Source organism: Rutilus rutilus (genome assembly GCF_951802725.1).
Source record: "Rutilus rutilus genome assembly, chromosome: 17".
NCBI classification, from domain to species: Eukaryota; Metazoa; Chordata; class Actinopteri; order Cypriniformes; family Leuciscidae; genus Rutilus; species Rutilus rutilus.
Window position 1 is genome coordinate 25721555 of NC_140230.1, and position 27433 is coordinate 25748987.

General features: G+C 40.4%; 1 protein-coding gene across 3 annotated transcripts; it reads left to right on the forward strand.

The window, feature by feature from the left end:
• The first annotated feature begins 1655 nt into the window (after positions 1-1655).
• Positions 1656-25909, forward strand: arid1aa (AT-rich interaction domain 1Aa). 3 transcript variants are annotated; one of them, XM_084385902.1, is made up of 20 exons: positions 1656-2876; positions 9779-9976; positions 11236-11916; positions 12726-12836; positions 14223-14430; positions 14709-14798; positions 14907-15077; positions 15690-16026; positions 19716-19864; positions 19991-20094; positions 20201-20410; positions 20514-20718; positions 21260-21392; positions 21472-21635; positions 21778-21919; positions 22020-22142; positions 22238-22334; positions 22447-23284; positions 23383-23513; positions 23599-25909. In XM_084385902.1, exons 1-20 carry the CDS (start codon positions 1968-1970, stop codon positions 25534-25536), a joined length of 6939 nt encoding a protein of 2312 aa, XP_084242028.1. In that variant the 5' UTR covers positions 1656-1967; the 3' UTR covers positions 25537-25909. The 3 variants fall into 3 exon arrangements, with proteins under 3 accessions (XP_084242028.1, XP_084242029.1, XP_084242030.1); XM_084385903.1 differs by having other exon boundaries at positions 1675-2876; positions 21478-21635; XM_084385904.1 differs by lacking the exon at positions 9779-9976 and having other exon boundaries at positions 1839-2876.
• Positions 25910-27433: the final 1524 nt, after the last annotated feature.

Consider the following 27433-nt stretch of genomic DNA (forward strand, 5'->3'; position numbering starts at 1 on the left):
ATGTGCTAGTATAAAAAGAATTTGCTACTGTATAGAAAGAAAATGTCATTATCATAAATTAACTTTATCTTCACAATTGTTTCAGCTATTTTGTTGTATAAAATAACAGCATGATTTATAATATATTTACGCTTTAAATATTTATTATACTATCCATATTATCCATCAAATATTTTTTCTTTCTATCATTCACCGACGGTTTCAAATAAATATTAACAAAGAGATTTTAGCTCTCCAAATCATATGAAACACTATATCACAGTTTCCATAAATTATTCATCTGATTTCCATATTCTTTGCTTTAGGATGAAATATGTATACATTTCACTAGGGAGAATTACATTTCCCAGATTCAATATACTCTTAAAAAGTGCCAGAGAGGATCTCCCTACTTCACAGGACACAACTAGAGTTGGCCAGCAATGCTAGCGGCTCTGCATTGCATTAAGGTTGTGCTGTGCTGCTCTGCTCTGCCCATCCCCCACACTGAGATACCAAAGCAGAGTTGTGCTGCTTTTGCAAGCAGCAAAGCTTCAGCTCGAGTGAGAGGCAGGCAGGGAGAGAGGGGGTGGGGAGAGCAGAGAACGAGAGACGGTGTGTTATTCTCTCCTAAAAAGATATTTTCCCCAGAGATCCTTTCTCTATCTCTTTTTAGATACCAAACTGAACCACAGTATAAATAGATTGGCTTATTTTCTGATGATAATGTATTCTGCCTTTCAACCACTTTGTGTGGTTTATCTGATTTTCTTCTTTACTCGTACTCTCTCCCTCCCTCTCATTTTTCATTTTCACTTCCTGCTTGCAGACTAGCTCAACCCACCACCAACCCTCCCTTCTCTTACTTTCCTAACGCATTTCAATCAGCACAACCCCCTAAAACAGTTTCTTAACCGGTTTGACTTCAGGACTCTTATAGGCCTTTCTTTTGCAGAAAGTGAAAACCAAAATAGTTTTTTTTATATAAAATAATAATGAAATGTACTGATAAATTAAATGTATTAACATTAACATGTACTGTACAGGCCCTACAATATGGAAATTATTAACCTAATTATTATTATTTTCTATGTAATCCTTTTGTTAAAAACATGTATTCATTAATTAAATTTCTGTCTTAAATTAATACATTGTTAGCTAACCGTGTATTTTACATTTCTGAAATCCATTAATTGGACAAAATTGTAATGTAGACACACATTTTCTGTAAAGCTGCTTTGAAATGATATGTATTGTGAAAAGCGCTATACAAATAAAAGTGAATTGAATTGGAGTGTATTTACATTTATCTTGCGTAGGTTTTTTCATGTTTTTGTGTCAAAATACAAGACACACAGTCTTTGACAACCTCAAAAGATATGGGAAGCTCTTTCTCTTTCGAGTGTGTCACTCTGCAGACTTTTGCAATTACTAGAGAAAACCAGTAAGACAAGCTTACTTCATGGGGAGAATGCATACAACCAATGCCATGGTAATGCCTGATTATATGGTTACGTTCAGTTCACTACAGCCACAGTTTTCCCACCAAAATCCGTTCTAGGAGCCGTTTTCAACCTTGCCGTTATGCAACGTCAATTTAACACCCCCCTCCCTCCCCACCAGCCCCCCTTCTCCGAATCCATTCCGCACTCCGAAGAGAATCCGAGCCATATTTTACTGGTCTCAGCGCACCTCGGTAAAATGGCTGTATCTAAGTGAGCCTCGTGCTGGTGTGATCCGTTCCTCGGCTGTAGTCTACTTCTGCAACAGAACCCCCACAAATTCCGTGTCGGTTAAATTTCATTTCCCGGGAACTCGGTGAGAGAGAGTCTAAAAAACGGGGCCGACGGTGGAGTCCGGATTCGGTCCGGCGTAAGGGGTGGGGATGAGTCGGGACACGGGTAAATTGTTGTAAAACTATTGTATTTACATTCAATGTTTCGCGTTTGATTGTGACCGACTCGCCGAGAGGGAGAGGGGGGGGGATCATGGCCGCTCAGGTCGCCAGCGCTACCTCTCTCAACACCAGCCCGCCTTCCGAGCTGAAAAAACCGGATCGAGACCCAAAGGAGGAGTCGGTACCGGGGGAGAAGCAGCAGGAAAATAAGGAACCGGGACTAAACAGCGGATCTCCGGCTCGCGGGGAACTGCAGGACCGGGCCGATGTGGGAAATGCTGGGGGAGGAGGGGAGTCGGAGATGAAGAACGGCAACGGGAATCCGTCGAGGGTGAACAATAATCAAAATGAGACCACCGGACCGGAGGGGAACAACCACCCCGGGATGGTACACCATCACGCGCCCGGGTTTCAGCCAGCTTCCTATAGCTACGCGCAGCACTACGGACGGGCCCCTTTTCATCAACATGGCGGACAACAAAGCCCTGGCATGGCAGCTGCAGCGGGGCCAGGCGCGCTGTCGAGCAGCATGATGGACTCATATCAACCCAACTCCCATGATCACAGCTTCCCGAACCACCAGTACAACAACTACAGTCCGTTCGGGAACCGGAGCCCGTACCCGGGCCAGAGCTACGGCATGAACTCTCCGCGCAGCGCTCCTCAAGCTCAGGCGGTAGGGGGGCAGTCAGCCAAGCAACAGCAGCAGCCAGCAGCGGCTGCATCTTACAGCAATCAGCGGTATAACATGGGAAACCCGCAGCCAACATCCACCCCGACTCTCAACCAGCTCCTCACCTCCCCGAGCGGTGGCCGGGGCTACCCGAATTACCCACCGAGCGACTTCAACAGCCAGGACGGTGTTAAGGGACCAGCAGATATAACGTTAGGCAGCAGCAGCGGGCAGTACGGTGGGGGCCATCCGGGTTGGCAACAAAGGACCCATCACCCGCCACCCATGAGTCCTGGAAGTACCGGGCAGCCCCTGGGTAGAAATCAGGTAAAATTACAACCCTAATGCCTTGTAAAACTGCATCTCTCTGGCTTTGCTCAAGTCATGAGTGGTTGAAACGCACTGTGCTTGCTATTGTCTAAGCAAGAGACTCTATAAAATGGCTGCCTCCTTGGTTTTCCACAGCAGCTCATCATTTAACTCTTTATTTTTAGTTTAAATAACGGAACTTTCGAAAATTCACTAGGTTCGTGGCTGGACGTGTGTTGTGAGACGAAAACGGTTGGCTATTATTGGATGAGTTGAAGGTAGATCTCCGGTTGAAAATGCCTATTTAGCGCAAGCTACTTCTCCATCAAGGAGGCTTAAACGCATTTAGCTTTTCCCTCTTAGGCCTTTCTGTGTTGTATCTGCTTTATTCTTCTGTATATTTACCTAATATGTAAGATGTATCCGATTGGTGTGTTGTTTGTCAGTTCTGATGTTAATTAGGAGAGCTATTAACATAAAATCAGCGGATATTTCATGTGGAAAAACCCGTGTTGTGTAAACCGATACGTGCGTGTCACGCGTCTATGGTCGAGAAAAACAGACTAATTAACCTTATTTTGGACTAAAATGTATTTAAACGCACTTTAAAATGACGTTACTAGTATATTTGACGAGGAAAAGCTTTAGTTTCGAAGCGTAGACTCCAACTGAATGTCGGTCTCTATGCGCGCAGCTTGTAAACACAAGCCCAGTGATTTGAGTAAGTGCAGATTGGTTTGCAGTGGGATTTGAATTGTGGAGGTAAAATCCTCCTGTCAAAGGCAGGAGACAGTTGGTCTTGGGTTGACATGCTCGCTGAGATCTGATTGGCTCTGCATCCTGTGCTCTTGGCCATTTATAATTGCATATGATGTAACAGAAACACTTGCTGATTAGTTAATGTTCCTCACCTCCCTCACTCTTTCAGTCATGTAATGTATATGTGAAATTAATGAGATGCGTATATTTAGGGTGAATTATACATGTTGGGAAGTAGGAGTTTATTAATTTAATAACTGAGGGTTGTATTCAGACACTGATACTTTTAACAGCATGTTGTCAGTTAATATTTTATAAACTTTTATACAACTTATATGATGCGTGTGTAAAATATGCGTATAAAATGCATTTATATAAAGGATTAATGTCAGTTATCCTTATTAATATTTCATGTATGGGAAAAGATCATATAAATAGTAATTCATTTATAATTTTTGCAAATCTTGTTGCTCGTATCTGTTGTGATGGTGCGCTAGACCAAGATATTTTTTCCCAACTTGGGAAATTGTAACTCAAACTTTGCCACTCATCGACTGGTAAGCTTTAGTGCAGTTTTGAAGTTTTGATTATTGAAGACATTTGAATAGCCTGTGTCTTATTTCTCTAGCCTGTTAGATATTGAGCTAGAAACCCTTTTTGAACTCTTTAATTCATGCCAGTTGTTTACAGTATGCACTATTTCCTGTCTGGTCATTCACTGCATGCTAAATTCTTGTTCATGTGGTCCCTATCATGATTGTTTGTCTTGATGTCCAAACACTTTTAAGTGCAATTTCAAGGTTGAACTGCATCTGTTTACCACAGTTAACTTAGTTTCTAATACTAAGTTGAGGCTACATGTGCTTCAGTTTTGTCGCTGTGCAAACTGTGCATCTGATAAGGGGGTTGAAACTTGGTGATTTGCAAGGTTTTCTTTTTGCTCAGTTTCTCAATTTTCTTCATTGAAGAAAATTAATCGGAAGTAGTATTGTGAAGTATGAGAACCTGTGAAAAAATACCAAAATCAATGGGCCTTTTTTTTTTTAATGAATGTCCTTAGTAATCTGACCATTATCCATGCTTTTTGCAAACTAGATTTGGATCTCTATGGGTTTGCACACTTTTTTCTTATTTAATAGACAAGTTCTTGTCAAAGTGAAGTATGATCTGTGGGTTTAAGTTACTGCCAAAGAAGAGCTGTTTGATGGTTTGGTCCTCAATTTCCACAGCATCTGTAAATGGGCCAAAAATATATCCGGTATCATGATGAAAAATCTGTTGATTAGATTTTAATCCATATAACCACACTAACTAAAACCCAGATCATGATCACCAGGTTCACAAAGTTTGGGGTTGGTATTTAAAAAGGTTTTTGAAATATGTCTGCAATGCATTTATTTTCTATATTATAATATTATATCTTTTAAAATGTAACTTATTCTTGTGACGCAAAGCTGAATTTTCAGCATCATTAGTCTTAGTATGGTATGATTCTTCAGAAATCATTCTAATATGCTGATTTGCTGCTCATGAAACATTTCTTATAATTATCAAAGTTATTTTGCTTAATATTTTTGTGGAAACTACTTTTTTTAGTATTCTTGTATAGAGCAGCATTTATATGAAATAGGCCTAGATTTTTTTGGCAACAATGTAAAAGTACTGTCACAAACTTTTAATAAATTTAATGCAGACTAAAAGCATTAATTATAAAATCTTACTGACTTTTGACCAGTAGTGTAGGTCATTTAGAATTTGTACAGAACTTGATTATTTTAGCTTGTTTCATTTTGCTGTAGCTTTGAATTCTGACTCTATACTGGCCTTATTGAATCTCAAACAGAGTTATGCTTACTGCAGCTTCAGTCGATCTGTAAGTCTTCCAGTGTCCACCCCATCCCCGCGTGGCCAATCACAGCGCCCGTCCAGCAGCCTCTCCTGCCAAGGGAGCCCTCACTTTATCTTATGCAGATTAGCCATGTGCTGCTTTTATTTATTTTATTTTTTCCGTTCGGACACTGGAAACTGTCAGCTTGCCCACAGTCATTTCACACTCTAGAGCGTTTACAGCCGTAGACCTTTCAAGGTTTGTTCAAAGCTAAATTCAAAACAAGCCTCTTAGATATTAGACATGCATCGTGTTTGATAGGACAACACAGTGTACTTTCTTGTCTGTTAATTTTTCATGCTGTGTCATTCAGTGATGATGTTTAAGCGTTGGTCATGTTTGAGTCAGTGGTCATCTGTGAAGAACAAACAGATTGTGCCATCCATTTTTACTAAATCTGACTTGAATTCACTAGAAGAAATTATGTTTAAAAGCAAAATTAAAAATAAGACTAAACAAAGGGTCTTTTAAAAGTGTTCACTGAATTTTACTGTTGTCAATTTGTTTCCTAGTTTTGCTTCCATCAGACATTTAACACTTTATATCAACATATGCATTTCAAATTTGTCACAATAGCGCTTTATTGTCAGCATTGGCATAAATGCGTCATTTGTACTTTGTCATTTGACTTTGTGAAACCCAAATCAGTGTTTGTTTTTATGTTCTGGGTCATCGGATAGGCCTACAAGATGAAAAGAAGGGCTTTGTGATATCAGTGTGAGATTCAAATGTAATATGAATGTGTGCAACTACACTTATGGTTATGCTCACCTATCTTCTAAAAGGAAGCTAAAATGTAATTATGCCAAAATAATCACATTAATATTACAATGATTGATCTGTTGCCTAATGGACTTGAGTATATTTTATTATCGTAATAATTATCATCACCTGATGCTTAATATAGTGTCATAATCGTACCAGTAGCATGATTCAAGATAAATGTTGAAATTTTAAAAACATAGGCTAATGTATGACAGGATCTTGGCAAATATAGCTACACCTGTCATTGTATATCTTGATTTTTATTTTGTATTTTTTCAGCCATTTGATGTTTTATGCATACATTTAAAGTGTCAGAGACATGTTTAAAATATCTTTGATAACTTTCATCCTTGGAGTTAAAAAGGGGATCATGAATCTGTTTGACTCTACTCTTTAGGAAACTTAATGGCCAATTAAAAAGCTCATTAAAACCATCACCATAATACACACATTTGCTTAATTTTATTGTTTATATTCAATCTGTCACCCAGCCATATGTTTTACATGCTGTAATATGGTGCACTACTGGTTCAAAAGTTTGGGGTAAATAATATTGTTAAAAAAAATGTTTTTGAAAGAAGTCTCATGCTCACCAAGGCTACATTTATTTGATCACCTATTTTTATATATTTGATGCCCTTTATTCCTGTGAAGGCAAAGCTGAATTTTCAGCATCATTACTCCAGTCTTCAGTCACATGATCCTTCAGAAATCATTCTAAAATTTGGCACTCAAGAAAAATTTCTTATCAATGTTGAAACTATTTAATATTTTTGTGGAAACCAGAACATAATTTAGCATTTAGAAATCTTTTATAAAATTATACATGCCTTTACTGTCACTCTTGAGCAATTTAATGCATCCTTGCTGAATAAAACCGATCTTATTTACCCCAAACTTTGAACTGTATTTCATACTGTATATTGTGTACTGTAACATATTGTGTAGGTGAGGAGTATTTATTTGGCTGTTTTGTAATCATGTAATAAGCTGACCTTCAGGATTTAATTTTTCATGTTGGATACTAGATTTCACATTATGAAAATACAACAGACGATATGGATGAATGTATGCGTAATATTTCATGCTTCTGATTGTTGTTGTTTTTATTTTTGTGAATGTACAGGGAGAATTATGATAGAAAAAACAGTCTGATGTGATTTTCTGTCTGATGTGATTGAGTTTGTTGAAGTGTGAGTAAGTCTATTACTAGTATGAAGTACTATAATTCAATGCAACAAGGCATTTCTTTTCCCCCTGGAAGAGAACAGGATCGTTGACCACTAATGTTAAGTCATAAGGACGTTATTAATTAAATTAACATTCACTTGTTGTTATTATTTAAAAATTATTATTTATTTTTTTGCGTTAAAAGTGTTAGGCAGCCATGTTTGAATCAGTCAGATTATTATTATTAACGTACTGCTATGTTTTGCATTCAGAAGGAATGGATGTTGGAAACTGGCTGTATTTTGTTGTCCATCTTTGGGAATCCTGTAGTTCATCCTTTTTTCTTTCTTTTTTTTGCTGAATAGTGATATACAGTAGGCTATCTCAGTATTTTCTCTTTCTGTTTGGATAAATTCTGTATAATTTTATTTATTTATTTCACATCCTGCACAATGATGTTCGTATTGAATTCTATGAAAACCGATTTAATGTAACCATGTAGGTAGGGCTGCACAATTAATCGAATTTCTAATTGCGATTACGGATGCCACGATTACAAAAAAAAGTTCACTTACATTATTCTGCTTGCTCAAGAGGTGTGTTTGAAGTATGTTACGTTGTGAGAGGCGGATCACGACTACTTCAGAGAACCCAGCACAATAGGATGTAAGTGTACACTGGCTAAAATAAAAAGTATCTCACCTCAGACTTTCCTGTCCTGTCAGGAAATATAGCCTATAAAGCGCAAAAGAAACTACAAGCATGCAATGTGGTTATGTTGTAAATTAGTAAGTCACGAAAAAAAAGTGTAAATAAATACTATAAAATACCAATAAATCATGTTACTGGTACGTCGTGTGTTAGCTGAGAAGGATTTGCATGCAGTTATGATGTTCATTCTATTCATCAGGAGCAGTTTCCATGTTACATTAACGGTTCAATTCATCATGGTAACTGTTGTTTCCATTTTTTCCATATATATATGGCTTGATAACCATGGACAAATATGGGTCCCATGGCCAAACGAGCTGAGAACCACTGGTATAAAGCTATTTAAAACATCATTCAATGTAAATTGTGATAATTGTAATTTTATAATCGCAATTACAATTTCAAGGGAATAGTCAACAATTATGATTTTTGTCATAATCGTGCAGCCCTACATGTAGGCTATGCTATATGTTATGTGCAAAAAAGGGTTAGAATCACATTACATTCTAACATTGTAACAACATTACAATCTAAAAACAGAAGTTAAAATCCCCAAATTAAAAATAACACAAAAGTACCTGTGAAATGTAAGTTGCGCGCACTACATCTCAAACGCATTAAACGGCACATGTATCTGTCAGAGCATCTGATGGGGCAAGCCGCGTTAACTTTAAGTTATTTTGAAGCCTTAACATCAAGCATGTCTGGGACAAATTGGATTATGCACTTTCCCCACAGCAGCTCACTGCGTGTCCTCCGCACTTTTTCAGATAGGCTTGTAACATAATACTACTGTATATCGATATGAACTGTATTGTCTCATCCTATGTCGTTTGTACGATATATCAATATATATTCTATAAACTTGATATATTGGCCAGCCCTAGTTCATCCATGTTTGTGCAGTTGTTTTGTTCCATGTTTGTGCAGTTGTTTTGTTCCCAATATTTGCTAGTTTACAAAAACATGACTGCTATTCCAACTCCAATATTTACATGACCCCTCATTTTGGACTTTTATGCAACAGCACTCATCTCATTGCAAGTCAAGCTGGACTTCTCCACTCATGTCATTAAGCCCTGTGTCATTCATTCGGTGCCAAGATTGCCGTCTTTTTTCCGAAAAAAAGGAAAAGCTGGCTTGGCCGCGGCTCAAGCAGAGCTACAGCTGGGATGTGTTAAATATTCGGCAGACTGCCCTCTATTTGAAATGAGTTATATATAGCACTGTTGACTTCCTTAACTAAGACTGAGCAAGGTAACGGTCAGGTTAATAACCGTGGGAATCGGCAGCAGAGGGTTATTTGCTGTCTCTCATTTTCCTTCTCCTTTTTCCACTATCGTTTCCCCCTCTGGCTGTTCTCTTCTCTCTCTTCTTCTCTTGTGGTTTCTTGCATTTTTATTCTGTCCTTGCTATTCTTTCATTTCCACCCTGGCTTTTTAAAATCAAATTCTCCAGTGTGGGAGTGCAGTAGCACAGTATAATAGTTGGATTTTATGGTTTTGGAAAATGTGTCCTTGAGTTTTTGAAGGCTTTGTAGATGTCTTTGTGTAAAACTCAGTTTATGCTTTTCTGTCATTATCTGAGTTCCTTTGCTCAAAACCTCTTTGTCACTCTCGTTCCACAGACTCCAGGCTCCATGGATCAAATGGGGAAAATGCGCGGTCAGCCATATGGGTCAGGTGGGCCTTACTCCCAGCAGCCCCATCAAGGGCCTCCTTCAGGGCCCCAGCAGGGCCCTGCTTACCCAGGCCAGGGCTATGGGCCCCCTGGCCCTCAGAGATACCCTATGGGCATGCAAGGACGTATGCAGTACGGCCAACAGGTCATTGCTCTTTCTCAGTGTTTTAAGGGTTCACACTTTGACTTGGCTTTCAGGGATGGCGTATGTTACGGCATTTATACTTTTTTTATTTTTTTTATTTTTTTATTTGATACTGTTTTTTGCTTTATGTGCTGCACTCTCGTTATTAAATGACAATATTCTGGAAACGTTGTAACTAATAATGCGTATTTTGTAACACTGCAATGCACTCGCTCATTTGGATAAAAATATTTATGTTGGGGGAAATACTGGATTATTGTGCAGTGTTCTTCAATTGTGATTTCGATGTACTGGTATCTATGTAATTTTTTTTAAGCTTCTAAAGTTAGTTTAGCAGCACCAAACTAAATGTTTAACTCCCAGAGTCCATGCTCTTGTGAGGAAAAGAAGACTAAGATTAAGAATAATTATGTTCTTAATTTGAATTAAAATGGTTTAATTCTTGGCTGGTTTTTGGTGTTACAAAACATGACAAAAATAGCAATATGTAGCATATTGTATCCCAGGTGGGATCTCAGGTGGGACATGGGATCTCTAGCCATTCCTAGCCTTAATAAATTATTACAAATGTGATGCCAGAGAAGGTCACACTTTCTGGTAAAAAAGCTAAATTTTTAGAAATGTCTCATTATTTAGGGAATATGAAGGATAACATGTTGTTGGGCTCATTATGTACAGGTTATAAATAAAACCCATCTGATCTTGTTACTTTAGCAATAAACTCTGTCCCTGTGTTGATATGTCCATTTAAACTCATATTAACAATATCAGGGAATTTAAATATTTTGATTTCTAGGCCTGGTAGAGTCATGGAAATTTCTGATGTGGAAATATCCATTTTTCTTATGCTGTGTGTTAAAACATTTTGAGCTATTCTCTGTTTTGCTACATTCAAATCTAAGGACATTTTTGGCCTCACTGATGACATTTGTACATTATTATAATTTTTTATTTTTTTAAGTAGCAATTCAAATCTTTTAATCCTTTAATCAAGAACGACTGGAAAAGTCATGGAAATTCAAGTCAAGTTTGCTTTTATAGCGCTTAATACACTACAGATTGCTTCAAAGCAGCTTTACAGTAATTAACAGGAATACAAGTGTCAGTGTTGCAAATTCATTTGTCAGAAGAAGTGGGAACCTTGTCTATTGCATGTGAAAAGAAGTTTCTTTTTTGTCCATTTATCCGCATGATTTAAATCAGTGTAGGAAATGCCATGAGTGTAATGATCTTTAGTGCCATCCTACTTGTTTTCGCAGATGCCATCATACGGACAGCAGGGACCAGGGGGTTACGTGCAGCAGGGGCAGCAGCCTTATTATGGCCAGCATGGTCAGGGGCCTCACTCCGGGCAGCAGCAGTCGTCATACCCCCAGCCTTCCCCTGGGCAACCAGGAAGTCAGGCACCTTATTCACAGCAACCTCATGCACCCCAGTCATCTGGCCCGCATGTACAGACTGGCCCTCCTTACCAACAACCCCACATGCCCCAGCAGCCTCAGGGGCAAATGCCCGGCCCATCGCCGGGCCCGTCTCAGTCCCACTCCCCATACTCTCAGTCCTCAGCAGCATCCCAGTCTAGCCAGTCTCCCTTTCCACAGCAACAGGTGCCTCAGTCCCAGCCCTCACAGCAGGGGAGCTCCCAGGCCCCTCCTGCATCCCAGCCCCAGCCCCAGCCCAGCTACCCACCTGGCCAAGGTCCCCAGCAGCAGCAGCAGCAGCAGCAGCAGCAGCAGCCGCAGCCGCAACCACCACCACCATCACAGCAGCCACCGCAGACGCCAACACCTGCTTCTCAGCAGCCCGTGGGACACGGACAGATGCCGCAGGGACAGCCCACGTCATACTCCCAGAATCCCCCACAACAACAGCAGCAGCAGCAGCAGCAGCAACAGCAACAACAACAATCACCGTATCAGCGATTTCCTCCTCCTCCTCAGGTAACTTAAGCTTTCTGCTTTTTTATCCAAGTGGTGGATGAAAATGAAAGGACTCTGAATTTTCAGCAGCCATTACTCCAGTCTTCAGCTTTTTCATCACAGAAATAAATTACATTTTAAAATATTAAAATAGAAAGTTAAATTGTAAAAAATATTTCACGATATTACTGCTTTTACTGTATTTTTGGTGAGACAAATGCAGCCTTGGTGAACATAAGAGACTACTTTCAAAAATGTTGAAAAAAAGAAATCTTTGAATTTTAGTCTATATTTTTTTAGAATAATGTATTATGAACGTACATGAATTAAGAATGATTAAGAAATGCTGTAAAAAAAACAAACATGAAAATGATTGTTAGTTTATACACAATGCATTAACAAATGTAACCTTATTGTAAAGTGTTGACAATGTATCTGCCAATAACAAGTGTAAATACATATGTTTTCTACACTGAATGATGTTTTGTCAACCTATTTACTATGTTTATTTACTATGTAAAGGTGGGATGTGAATTGCATGTTTAATATTCACTTTGTGTGTTTGAACTAAATTGGATGACGGCTTTTGCATTTATTTTAAAATCTGGAATGCATTTCATTTCACAGTGCCACCGCATTCACAGACTTATACGGTAATAAAAGTAGTATTGTAACTGGTTATTCTTAAGTACAAAAACAAAAACTTTAATTATTAACATTGAGACTGACCTAAACGCACCCATAACATCTGAAAGCAAAAGCATCTATGCATGCGTCCACTGTCCTAAATACCTATTTCGACTGACCTGGGATGACTTTTTCCCCAACAGGAGATTTCCCAGGAGTCTTTTAGCTCCCAGTCCAGCGCTCCAACCTCCGGCCCGCCTCTGGCATCGAAGAGCAGCACAGAGGACATGCAGGGCAGACCCTCCAGCCTACCAGTGAGTCTGACACTTTCATTTCACACAGGCTGTTGACTGCGTCCAGACGCATTTAAAGATGCATTGTGAATTTGGCGGATTCACAAAGTTGTGTCAGTCAAAAGCGTTCTATTTTATGTTGACTTATAGTTCAAGGTAATTAGCTTGAAGATGTGAACACAATTCAGCCTCAGCTGCACCTTTATGTTGGACCTTTGAGATTGTTACTAAATGGAGAACTTCATGTGGTCTTTCGCGAAAATATATGCCATTGGTTCTCGGCACCTTTTATCTACTTTCCTTGTGAATTCTGCCTCTGTCGCTGAGATATAATTGCATTTGAGTGTGTTATGACCTGCGAGACTGTGTCTGAAAAGGACACATGGAGAGACACCCAGCTGCGCTGACTCAGCACACGTGCAGCCGACCGCCGTAGCCATGGCAACCTCAGGGACGCTGTGATCTCACTTTTTTATTTTTTATTTTTTCCCAGATGAGATAAATAAGGCCAGCAGCCTGTGGCTGTGTGATTGTATGTGTACGAGAGCACTTGAGAGAGTGTGTGTGTGTGTGTCAGAGAGAGAAAAAATGTGTGCCAGAGTTCATTGTTGCAGAGTGGAAGAAGCTGCCACTGGGAGATTTATTCTAAAGAAGATGAAACGTTTTGTTGTACAATTAAATTGGCTATTGTGCTGCTGATTTAAGATTCTTTTTTGTTTTTGTGAGTCCTTGGGCTAATTTTCAGTACAGTGTATGTACTATATCTTGCCTTGTCCTAACAATTAAGAAACAAAACTTATCCAGAGGCTGCAATATGTTCTTGTGCTGCTGAATGTGGATTTATTTTTTTAGCGATTATTCTTTAAAAATCTGTGAAAGCTGAAGATAATGATGTGAAGAATTGTTTGAGCAGAGTCTTGTTTGTTTGTTTGTTTGTTGTACTCTTACATTTTGTTTTGTCTTCCGAAGGGAATTTAAATATTAATAAGCAGTGATTTTGAAGTTGGCATGAAATGAAAATTTACCCTATACATTTTATAAATGCATGTCATTGATCTTACTGTGAAGGATTCATCTATGCATGTTTTTTTTTTGTTAAGTATCATAACTTGATCTTCCGGTGAAATGACAGACCTCTCTCTGGTGACACATGCCAGACTTCATTTAGTGCGCTTAATCCCGCCCCTTTTTTACGATCGACTGCAAGCTTGCATTCATATCTGCCTCCATCCAATCAAAAACTATTCGACAGAACCAAGTCCCCTCACTACTTTTTTCTTTTTTCTTTTTCAATAATCTGTTTTACTCGGATGTACATCACAACATGTAACGGAAGTACCAACAGATAATTTCTTCCATCGCTGCTTTAGTTTCTGATTCTCTGACCTTTACGGTTTATTTCCTTAGGACCTATCCGGTTCTATCGATGACCTACCTACTGGTACGGAGGGTGCTCTGAGTCCTGGAGTCAGCACATCTGGAGTATCTAGCAGTCAAGGAGAACAGAGCAATCCAGCACAGTCACCCTTCTCCCCCCACACTTCTCCCCCGGTGGGCTCGCCTGCCAGCGCCTCAGCATCTCGCTCTGGGCCTCTGTCTCCTGCCACGATGCCAGGTAGAGCCAGTAAACTTTAAATTATTTAGAAATCCTAAAATGTGTTAAAACCACTTTGAGTCATCATGAAGAGGATTTGGAATATTTACCGAAATTAAATATAAGATGTATTTTTGTAGTCTCATTTGCCATCTGTTTTTCTCCAGTTTTAACACAAAATGGTACATTTAAAACACACAATGTCACAAAATATTTTCGTCTTGATCTCAGTTGTAGAATGTGGTTCTTTTTTTCCCTTTTTTTTTTTTTCTCACAATTTGTGCATTTCTCATTTGTAGGGAACCAGATGCCTCCCCGCCCTTCAAGTGGACAGTCTGATGGGATCATGCACTCTTCGATGAATCAGCCTGGCATGGGCCAAGAGAGAGGTAGCTCATTCTGTATAAGTCCTACTTTACAATGACAGGACTCGTTTTCCATCTTCATGCTCACTTTTTATCTATTGTATCGATACATCAATCTTGTTGTCTGCACAGGATATATACAGAGAAACCCTCAGATGGCACCCTATGGGTCTCCACAGTCTAGCTCTGCTTTGTCTCCTCGTCAGTCATCTGGAGGCCAGGTGCATGCTGGAATGGTTCCTTATCAGCAGAACAACTCTGTGGCGAACTATGGGCCTCAGGGTGGTCAATATGGACCACAAGGTATGTGGCATAGTGCTAAACATTTCACATCATCTAAAAAAATGAAGAAAAATTTGCATTTTAAAAAGGGCCTTATGTTAAGAGAAGTGATTTGTAGTGGAGGTGCAGATATTGGACTTTTATTTTAGTCTTTCTCTTTCCTTCTCTTCTTGCTGTCCCTCCAAATCCTTCTCACTCTCCCTCTTTTTCTCTTTGTGCGACCAGTGGATCACAGTGTGGTTATTTTTAGCATTAGTGAAAAAAGGGAGTTGACGTAGCATGGCTCACGTCAGTTGAGCAGCTACAGTGACTGTGGGTTGCAGCAGTGCTACATGCTGCTAAAGCACTCAAGGGCCTGGAAGTCCACCAATGAGGCTTCCAGACCCCACCACATTTGTCCAATGCTGACTTTTAATTGACCAAACTGCTTATTCTGTTATTGTGGTTTTCAGACTTTTTGTTTCATTGCAGAAAATGTAACCCTGGATTAGATTTCTTATTAAATATATACATTTTTCTCTACAAAAAGATGGCATAAGCAATGTGCTGTGTTGAGGAACTTAACTGGCTTACTGTCACTGTAAAACTATTATTTATATAGTATTGTTTATAACTTCCCATCTTCCTCTTCAGGCTACCCCAGGCAGCCTGGTTACAGTGGCATGGCTAATGCCAATTACCCAGGCCCTGGCATGGGCGGATCCTTGAATCCCATGTCTGGGCAAGGAGGAGGGCCACTGTTTGCTGGCATGGCTTCTGGGAGGATGCCTCATGGCCAGATGGGTGCACGCCCCTTTGGCCCCAACATGGGTCCCAACATGGGCCCCAACATGAGTCCCAGTATGGGCCCTAATATGGGCAACATACCCCCTCAAGTGGGAACCGGGATGTGCCCACCTCCAGGCCTCAACAGAAAGCCGCAGGAGGCCGCAGCAATGCAGCACGGACCTTCCAACTCAATACACAACAGGTACGCAAGAACTGAAATACAACTTAAGTTTCACAGTATCATTAACAAGTACTAGGTGTGTAACGGTACACAGAAATCACGATTCGGTACGTACCTCGGTTTTGAGGTCACGGTTCGATACGAGTTCGGTACAACAGAAAAAAAAATCCCCAATGCAAGGTTTCTTTTAATTTATTTTGTACAGACAGTAATGCAAACACATTACAGTTTGTTCCACCTAGCGGCATTTAGTTCCCCCTGAGGTAGCTTCCTTTAGTGTGTTAAAGTCCCCCTGTAGTCAATCATTTTATCCCTTAAAACTCATCTTTGATCACCCAAATTACATATTTAAATGTTTTTTTCCAGTGGAAAAAAAATTCTTCATGCCTTAAAATAGCTTGAATGTAACTACACCCTTGCTTCATTTAGTATACGCGAAACCATCAATTTGCAAATTAGCCCTGCCTCCACTCACTCACACGAGCTCAGAGATCCACTCGCTTCACTCGTAACTTTACTCAACTTACTATAGTTAACGCTGCACAATGGTATCACTCTTTACAACGCCGGACACATAATGGCAGAGGTGGGAGTAAGGCAAGGCAAGTTTATTTATATAGCACATTTCATACACAATGGCAATTCAAAGTGCTTTACATAGGAGAAATTAAAATAATAAAAAGAAATAAGAATAATTAAAACAGTTTAGAAAAATAAAAAATAAAATACAGTACAGTACAAACAGTCGGACGAACAGCGGCACAGTGCTCATTCAGTAAATGCATAGCTAAACAGAAGTGTTTTGAGTCTGGATTTGAAAGTGACTACTGTAAGTCACACATGTGCAAGTCACAAGTAAGTCTCAAGTCTTAACCCTCAAGTCTCAAGTCTCTTAACCCTCAAGTCTCAAGCAAGTCCAAGTCAATTTTGTGAAAATCAAGTCACTGCTTTATGTCAAGCAATTCAAGTCAAGTCGTAGCTTGGGTTAAGCAAGTCACTGGCAAGTCATACAAATGTTTGACGATTAACTGAATTTATATATTAAAATAAGTTAAAACTGTAGTAGTTACGGGCTATGGGATTTTTATTTGCAACAAAAAAATTGCAATATGCATTTCTGCTCAAAAGGACTCCAGATACAGCTGAGTTATTAATAAAAAAAAATTAATAAAAAAAAAGTAAAACTACATAGCCTAAAATGTAACTGAAATTAGACCAACATAAAAGCATGTAAAATATTGAAACAGCTGCTGTACCTAAATATGCCTCAACCATTAAAAAGTATTAATCAATGCAAGTATAATGGTTTCTATGCCACCAAATGGCATTCTTCAAACAAGCATCCCCTTTATGGAACATGAACATATATATCCTCAAGTTAGATATTTCCTGTTTTTTTTTTTGTTTTTTTGAAAGGAAAGAGAAAGAGGTTATTTGATTTAGTATGATTAAAGTGAGTGAATGTGTGTGCATATGTATGAGTGAAGAGTGTATTGTTTGCATGTGCATGGTTGAGTTTGACTCTTTTTTTTTTTTTTTTTTTTTTTTTTTTTTTTTTTTTGTGTGTGTGTGGAGAGAGAGAGGTGATTTGAGTGTGATTTAATATTTGTGAGTGAATGAGTGTGCATCTGTATGAGTGAAGAGTGTATTGTTTGTTTGCATGTGCATGGTTGTTCTTGCAAGTTCGAGATTTTTATAAATTTTTTGTTTTGTTTATTTGTGGATGCATGGTTGGGTTCGCAAGTCTGTATGAATTTTTTTATTTGTGTGTGTGAAGGTGTATACAATCTTTTATGTGCATCCCCAAAAACTATCCATAGGCTTTTCACTCAAAGTCTAACACTGAAGACCAATTATTAGACAGTGTACGATTGCAAAAAAAAAAGTTTACAGTTTGACAAAAGCACAAGGTTGTGTTTTATTGCGAGTGTACACAAATATAAGTAAACACTTTGCAGTTTGAATGATGTCCTGTACTATGAACTAAATGACAGAGTATGTTTTTATGTTTCCACTGTTCGATCGCGCCCACGCCTCTCTCTCACACACACACACCCACACACCCACACACACACGCAACATATTTCAGCATTGCAATCTTGACATCGCACTCGCAGCCTGTTCATTATAGCCACAGAGCTAAGGCGGGACAGATTAGGTGACCGTTAAGAACCTGCGTATCTAACAGTAGTTCCGCATTACATTCATTAATTTGCACGTGAGTGTTATTTATTTTTATACCGTGTAAATTCATGCACCAACCGTGACGCACGTACCGTTTCGGTTCAATACGAATACATGTACCGTTTCACCCCTAGTCTGTGCAGCGCCAGTTCTAAGTCGAACAAGCCTGTTAGCACTCTCTGCTTGCCTGCTGCGTCACGTGGTTAGGTTGCGGTGCGTTCAAAAACAGATATAAACAGAATACAAGTTATTTCGAGTCATTTAACTCAAGTCCGAGTCAAGTCTCAAGTCATGAATATAAAGTCCAAGTCAAGTCTTTTATAAATATTTGTCAAGCAAGTCTCAAGTCCTAAAATTTGCGACTTAAGTCCGACTCGAGTCAAGTCATGTGACTCGAGTCCCCCACCTCTGCATAATGGTAATTAATATGATTAGCCTTTTGCTTGACTACCTTATCAAACGGCTAATAATGTGTTCCTAACGTTCCACAAACCATGTTCCCTTTCGCCATCTCAGAGTCAGACAGCTGCCTTCTAAAAATAGAAACGCTTTTAACAACTTAGAACGTCAGTGGAGAAAGGCATATAGTTCATCATAATGTTGTAATATACATCATATACATAATTCACACACTATTGCTAAAAGTATCCAATTTTTCATATCAACAGAAAAATATATCGGGATAACCTGGCTTCTCTTGAGACTCACCTGCTTTGCAGCATAGTTAATGATATAGCCCTGCCCACACGTTGGCGTGATTGGCTACAAAGTAGTTTGTGACGTAAGAAACACCAGCGATTTCAAACCGTGTTTTTAAGACTGTGTTTGGTTCACTACATTTTTAAGGAGGAAAAACTCGGCAATGATGTTGACTTGTGAATTTGTACATGGTTTGTCTGAAAGCATATTAAAAACATTACATAGACATAAACAACATTTAAAAAACAGATTTTTAGTACTTTAATTACTAAGCAGAATGCACTACAGTCACAATCAGCTATGAAACTGTAAAGCACCTCTTGTGTTATAAAATAACAAAATAAATAGAATAATGAAAAATAAAACTTTTTTTTTTTTTTACGCATGAGAATTCATTAACATGCGGTGACAATAGTGGATGCACAAAGTTCAATATTATGCTTTTTTCAAGAAATCACGGAAAGATGAGTGAGAAGGAGAAAAAGAGCCTACTTCACCTTTCCACGAGGAGACAGCTAGTGAAGCTTAGGCTTCCCATTTCCAGGACACGCATATTTCATCACTGGACTTCCACGATACAAATCGGCACAATGTCAAATGATTTTGTCTCATTATAACAGCAGAAACAACTTAAAATACTCCGTCATTTATGGTCATACAGATAAGAGTAAGACATCATTAGAAAGGGTGTTTTTTTTTTTTTTTTTTTTTCACTCACAATAAAACACGACAAAACATTGTGCATTTGTAAAATAAAGCAAACAGGATGTCATACAAACTGGTGGTACGAGTCTATTTGAATTGAAATGTTACGTTTTGCCTCACAGACTACCAGGTTACACTAATTTGTCTCCTGGTCCTGGTATGATGGGCTCAGGACCTCCGTATGGCTCCTCTATGAACAACATGCCTGGGATGATGAACACTCAGGGTTCTCCCTACCCCATGGGTGGTAACATGTCTAACAACACTAGTGGTAAGATAATAATAAAAGTTTATTTTTGTATACTACATAACCTAGCAGAAATGAAAGTACTTCAATTGTAAAGTCAAATCTTTTGCCAGGTTAAAATCACGGTTAACATATCTGTTTCTCTCCTAGGCATGTCCCCTGGTCCGGATTTTGCTATGGATGGGAAACTTAACCAAGCCCAGAAAATAAATAACAAAGTTGAGGGTACACCCAAGACAGAATCAAAATCCAAGGTTTGCTTAACATTTAGATGCAAGTATAATGCCTTTACAGCTGAAATCAGTCATCCTTTGTTGCACCTCATGTGTAATTCCTTCCATATAAACTGCTTCTTTCTAGAAGTCAAGTTCCTCCACAACAACCAATGAGAAGATCACTCGGTTGTATGAGCTAGGCCCAGAGCCAGAAAGAAAGATGTGGGTAGACCGTTACTTGGCTTTCATAGAGGAAAAAGCCATGGGCATGAGTAACCTGCCAGCTGTGGGACGTAAGCCCCTTGATCTCTTCCGCCTCTACATGTCCGTTAAGGAGATTGGAGGTCTTACACAGGTATATACAGCCTGTCCATACACATTTTGATAATGTTGAAGGTCTCAACTCATTTTCTCTCAAGGGTGTTTGCTTATATGCTTTGGCATTGTTGTAATTGCAGGTTAATAAGAACAAAAAATGGAGGGAGCTGGCCACAAATCTGAACGTGGGGACCTCCAGCAGTGCCGCCAGCTCTCTGAAAAAGCAGTACATCCAATGTCTGTATGCTTTTGAATGTAAGATTGAGCGTGGAGAGGACCCACCACCTGAAATTATATCTGGAGATAGCAAAAAGAACCAGGCCAAAATTCAGCCTCCCTCCCCAGGTGAGTACTGGTGACTTGGATTTGTCTCATGCCATGAATTGAAGCTAGTACAGGTAAATCTTAACAATTAAACTGCTGCAACAAAACCCCTATTCCAAAATGAAGGAAGGAAGGTATAATGTATTTGTTGCTAAATTTTGTATAGTTTAAAAAATTACTGTTATTGAAGCAGCACCATTATAAGTTCATCAATTAATATTGACGAACTTATCAATGGTGCTGCTTCAATAACAGTAATTTTTTAAACTATAAAAAATGTTGCAACAAATACATCATACCATCCTTCCTTCATCTTCCTTCATGTTAGATGTTAACAGATATGATTGGAGAGTATACAACATTAGATTCATTAGAACATTAGAGCATTTCTCCACATTATTTGTGAGAAAAATCCTTTATGAAACGGGAGCATTTTTTGACACTAATCCCGCCCAGGAATTTGTTTTGTGGTACTATTGATGTTGTAGTACTTGCATATAAATTGAGAACATAGAAGTATAACGTTCCAAAACTTCTCTCCTTTTTTTGTTGCATGGCACAGCTGGATCTGGCTCTCTCCAGGGGCCCCAGACACCACAGTCCACCAGCAGCTCCATGGCGGAAAGCGGAGACTTGAAACCCCCTACTCCTGCCTCCACCCCACACAGCCAGATGCCCCCAATTCCAAGTGGCAGGTGAGTTTTGTTTGTTTGTCTTGTGCTACTGCCTGTGTCATTTGACTGTGAACCGCTTCTTACCTGCCCTGTTTCTTAGGAGCAGTGTGAACTTACAAGATCCATTTGCTGATAGCGACTTCTCACGGAGAAGTACTATGACCCCAAACTCTGGCTACCAGTCAGGCATGAGCACCCCGGAAATGCCTGTTCGCATGGGACCCTATGAACCCAACAAAGACCACTTTAGTGGTATGCGTAAAGGTTTGTATTGTTTGTTGTATTTCTGTAACATAATTTGTCCTGTACACCTTGTATATCAGTTCATATTTTATAATAGTGTTACGAGGCATTATAGTTCATAGTTAGCTACATGGTCTAATGAGCTGTGTGCTTGTGGTCCTAGTTGGAGAGCAGTTCATGTCTAGTGGACAGGGTCCCAACAGCAGTCTCGGTGATCAGTGCAACAGGGGACCACAAGGCCCAATGGGAAACATACCTATGGGCCAGCGGCACCAGTATCCATATGGCCCTGGCTATGACAGAAGGTATACTAAATCTTTACTTTTTGTAAATAAACTCATCCTTTTTTTTTTTTTGTGCTATGTAAATGATGCAATAAACTCTAACCTCTCCTGCATTGCGTAGACCAGAGTCAGGGATGGGCACAGATGGCAGCATGGGGCCTGGAGTGCCACAGCCAAATATAATGCCTTCCAATGCTGAATCTGGGATGTACTCACCAAATCGTTACCCTCCGCAACAGCAGCGGTCAGTCGACTACTCCGTTGGTTTTTATGAAGATTGTATTTGTATATCTGCTATATCTTTTATACTGATTTCTCTTACGTATGGTGCTTGTGCAGACATGATTCCTATAGTAATCAGTATCCTGGGCAGGGTGCGCCTCCTGGTGGTTCCTTTCCGAATCAGCAGCCTGGAATGTACCCGCAACAACAATTGGTAGGAAAGCAGTTAATAGAATGAGTTTATATCTTTCTATTTCACGTTAGTATAATGAATAAATCTTACTAAAAGCCTTGACATATATTTTATATAATTTGTTTGCATTTAGAACTACAAAAGGCCTGGTGATGGCAGCTACCCACCAGCTAAACGGCATCATGACGGTGAGATGTTCAGTGGGCCATACAATGCTCAGCAGCCACAGCCACCACCACAGGCTCCCCCTAGTGGTCCCTCAAGTGGTCAGCAGGAAATGTTTAACCAGTATAACAGTTCTTACCCTGGTTCAGAGCGCCGTCCACCCGGTCCTCAGAATCAGTTCCCTTTCCCTTTTGGAAGAGATCGGATGCAAGCAGGGACAGGCCCAAACTCCCAGGGTTCCATGCCACCTCAAATGATGGGCAGTCCAATGCAGTCTGGTCCTGACGGTCCTCAACCTGGCATGTGGCCGGGCCGAGGTGATATGGGCTACCCCAGTTACCCTAACCGTCAAGGACCACCTGCTGGTCCTGGCCAGGGACCTGGGTACCATACAATGAACAGATCTGAAGACATGATGTCGTCTGAACCACGCATTAATCATGATGGGCAGTGGCCTGGGCCACGACAGCCCCCATATGGTCCTGGTAGCGCAGGTCCACCAATGAGCAGACCCTTGCAGTCCAACTACCAGTCTCCTCAAACCATGCAAAATCACATTCCACAGGTCTCAAGCCCCACGCCCATGCCTCGCCCTATGGAAAGTAGGACTTCCCCCAGCAAATCACCCTACATGCCCAGCAATATCAAAATGCAGAAGGTGGGACCTCCAGTCCCTGCATCTCACATTGTACCTCCCTCAGTACAGCCTCCAATGATGAGAAGAGACCTATCCTTCCCTCCAGGATCAATTGAGGCTACGCCGCCAGTTCTCAAATCGCGCAGGCGTCTTACCATGAAAGAAATTGGTAAGAGTTCATTATTTGTTGTAGTGAATTACATTTTGGTCATTTATATGCCTTAGACCTGTTAGATATGGAAAGATAACTGTATACAACTTTTGTAGGCACTCCAGAAGCATGGAGAGTCATGATGTCCCTTAAATCAGGACTGTTGGCAGAGAGCACATGGGCTTTAGACACCATCAACATCTTGTTATATGACGACAACAGTATTTCGAATTTCAACCTTATACAGGTGAGTTGTTTTGGGGAAATGACAAGTATATTTTCCATTACTTAAGTTTTCATCCTAAATAACATATTAATGTCTTTTTTTGTAGCTCCCTGGTTTCCTGGAATTAATCGTTGAGTATTTCCGCCGTTGTCTCATTGAGATCTTTGGGATTCTGAGGGAATATGAAGTTGGTAATCCAGGACAAAGAGCTCTGTTGGATCCCAGCGTGCTCAAAAAAGATGAAGACACTGTGGATGATGAGGTATTGGTGGAGGGCATGGAGGAAGATGGAGAAACGGAGGAGGAAGATGAAGGAGAGGAAATGCACAGGTTAAAACATCAAGAACAACATTCAACACCACTCCAGATAAAACAAGAAGAAAAGCCAAGGATGCTTGATGACTCTGTGAAGAAAGAAGATTGCCATGGGATTGAAGGGGAGTCATCTGCAGAACCCAAGACTTCGGAGCCACCTTGTCTCGAGTTGGCTGTGGCTCAAGAGAAGCCTAAACAGGCTAGCAAGTTTGATAAGCTTCCCTTGAAGATTGTGCGAAAGAAGGATCCGTTTGTGGTGGACTGCTCTAATAAGCTTGGCCGATTGCAGGAATTTGACAGTGGCCTTCTGCACTGGAGTATCGGTGGTGGTGATACAACAGAACACATCCAGACCCACTTTGAAAGCAAGATGGACCTGTTGCACCAACGGAAGCATCTACCTGCCCAGTTCCCAGACAGGAAGAGAGGAGCTCAGAAGGACAGCCAGGCACCTTCACTGCCCTCATCCAGTGAAGAGCACCGAAAAGAAGTGGACCGGCAGTCTCTCCAGAGTCATCCGGCAGCCTCTCCAGAGTCATCAACTGAGAAAGTGACTAACGGAATTTCAGATTTGAGGGAGGACAGACCTGCTGACTGCTTAGAAACTGCCTCTGAGGGGACATCACACCTAGAGAAAGATCAAGAAAAAAAATTGTCAGAGGCGACAACTCCAGAAAACATTAGGCCAGCACCTCCAAGCCCATCATTACAGGGTCAGCGCTGCATTGCCATTTTAGAAGATGAGCCACACAGCAAGGATGAAGCTCCTCTTGTCACGCTCTCAGACTGGCAAGATTCCCTTGCCCGACGCTGCCTTTGTGTCTCCAACATCGTCCGCAGCCTCTCGTTCATCCCGGGCAATGACTCGGAGATGTCCAAGCACCCAGGGCTGTTGCTATTGCTGGGCCGCCTGTTGCTTCTCCACCATCTGCATCCAGAGCGAAAGCAGGCACCTTTAACCTACGAAAAAGAAGAAGAGCTGGATGAGAGTCTTGGTAGCAAGAAAGATGAATGGTGGTGGGACTGTCTGGAGCTACTGCGGGAAAATTGCTTAGTCACTCTTGCCAACATCTCAGGCCAGCTTGACTTCTCAGTCTACACTGAGAGCATCTGCCTGCCTCTGCTGGATGGCTTGCTACATTGGGCCGTTTGTCCTTCAGCCGAAGCCCAAGACCCCTTCCCTAGTCTCGGGCTTAATGGCGCCTTGTCCCCCCAGAGACTAGTCCTGGAGACCCTCTGTAAGCTCAGCATTCAGGACAACAATGTGGACCTAATTCTGGCGACGCCACCTTTTAGTAGATTAGAGAAGCTCTTTGGGAACCTTGTGCGTCTAGTTGGAGAGCGAAAGGTGCCTGTTTGTCGGGAGATGGCGGTTGTGCTGCTGGCCAATCTTGCACAGGGTGACAGCCTGGCGGCCCGTGCCATTGCGGTACAGAAGGCCAGTGTAGGGAATCTGTTGGGTTTCTTGGAGGACAGCTTAGCGGCTACACAGTTCCAGCAGAGCCAAGGTTCCTTACTGCACATGCAGGGGTCACACTTTGAGCCAACAAGTGTGGACATGATGCGGCGGGCTGCTCGGGCTCTGCTTGCCCTCGCTAAGGTGGAGGAGAACCACTCTGAGTTTACGCTCTATGAATCGCGGCTACTGGACCTTTCTGTCTCCCCACTCATGAACTCATTGGTGTCCCATGTCATCTGTGATGTACTCTTTTTGATAGGCCAGTCATGACAGCTGTGCGGAGCTATGGCTCCACCTTCTCTGGTTTTCGTACTTCCCCTTGCCTGTCCTCCCCATTTGCGAGTGGGGATTGAAAGCAGAGAAAATTGACTGTTTCTTGTTTTGTTTTTTTAATTTATGCAAGCCCTTTCATATTACACCCACTGGTCCCCCTTTTCTCTGCGTCTCACTTTGGGAAGGTTGTCACGAATTTGCTGTGGTTCATGAACCAGAGCCTCAACACACTGACACAAACTGTAACACTGATGCCAACTAGATGACATGGACAGGGACCCCAACTTTTGTGTCCTTGTCTGAGGTGAAATAACTTTTTTATAATAAAACAAATAAATGAATAAAATAAATAGCTTGAAAAAACAAACTATTTACCAAAGTTGCTGTCTTGTTTACAGTGAGTTTTGGGGTTAATTGTTCTTTTGTTCTCCCCCAGAGGGTGCAAATAATACACAGCTCTTGTTCACATTAACAGGTAGACTCTTCATTGTTTGGTGGTTGTATTTTGATGCTACACGGTCAAACTTTCTGGATGCGTGTACAGCAGAAATGAGTTATCATTTTCTGTACATTACTCCACAACTGTAAACATACTGCAAACGTACTGCACTGTTCCACGTGGGGAAAATGTTGGCTCAGTCAGCTCCGTTTTTAAACCGTTTTTAAACCATTAGTTTGCTGGTGAGGAGAATAACCCCCAAAGTATCAAGGACGTACAACACCCTGACCTCTTCTCTTTAACCCTTGATTGTATGAATTGACCCCTATAAAGAAATCACCTCCTAGGACTGGTTTTCAACTTAAGATGCAGCTGAGGCTGTACTGTATATAAGATGTTGTACATTTACACCTCTCTCTCTCTCTCTCTCTCTCTCTCTCTCTCTCTCTCTCTCTCTCTCTCTCTCTCTCTCTCTCTCTCTCTCTCTCTCTCTCTCTCTCTCTCTCTCTCTCTCTCTCTCTCTCTCTCTCTCTCTCTCTCTCTCTCTCTCTCTCTCTCTCTCTCTCTCTCTCTCTCTCTCACACTCTTGCTTCTTATCCTTTTTTATCCTTGAATAATAGCGGACACTCAAGTTGGGTTAATTGCATCAAAATCCCTAGGTATATAAACTGAACCATCTTTTGGCCTCTACGGTTCCTCTATAGTGCAGCAAACAACTGAAATATTTTATTTCGTCTCCTGGTACAACAAAATAACTCTAGATGAAGAACACAGTTGAGATATTTTTTTCTCCAGTGAAATGAATTCTGCATATTTGTATTTCAGACTATGTAGCTTAATGTAAATTCCTTGTTTTTTTTCCCCTTTTTGGCTCAATGAATATCATTTATTCACTATGAAATCTTTATACTATATGTTCCACGTGGTAAGAATAAATGTACATTAAATCTTGGTAAGATGTTTGTGATTATTTTCATTTAGATGTTTTATTTTATTCAATAAAGTACAGCCCATTTATCCTAGAATGTGATTATGAATGGCAGGTTAAATCAAATTAAAGTTTAAACGTTTTTTTTTTACAACGTTGTCTTTGTACGTTAATTAGTTTAATTAGCAATATTCAATATTACTCTAATACTAGTGGTTAATAATATCAGTTGAAATGAATGAAAATAGTTGAGCGTGAGACCATGAAAAGCTGAAGCAAAATATAAATATTTTCTGCGTTTATGCAGTAGAAAAATAATTGAATAGCTAACTATTTTGAAGGTATTCATTTCCAGGGCAAGATAAGTAATATAATATAAATGGTTTATATAAAGCAGGTCTATGGTATCGGTTAAGATTTTGGGACTTTTATTTTGACATTTTTAAGACAGCATGACGGAAGTGCGTGTCGTTATTTCTATCGTTCCATTTAGTGGCTTTATGAGACGAATAGGCCTATGTCACGAA

Excerpts from the sequence above, each read along its gene's own strand:
- arid1aa (XM_084385902.1), top strand. The coding sequence starts at position 1,968 with ATGGCCGCTCAGGTCGCCAGCGCTACCTCTCTCAACACCAGCCCGCCT. Across the intron at positions 14,431-14,708 it reads GTCTCCTGCCACGATGCCAG|GGAACCAGATGCCTCCCCGC; the intron begins GTAGAGCCAGTA and ends TCTCATTTGTAG. Across the intron at positions 22,143-22,237 it reads TACCCTCCGCAACAGCAGCG|ACATGATTCCTATAGTAATC; the intron begins GTCAGTCGACTA and ends GTGCTTGTGCAG.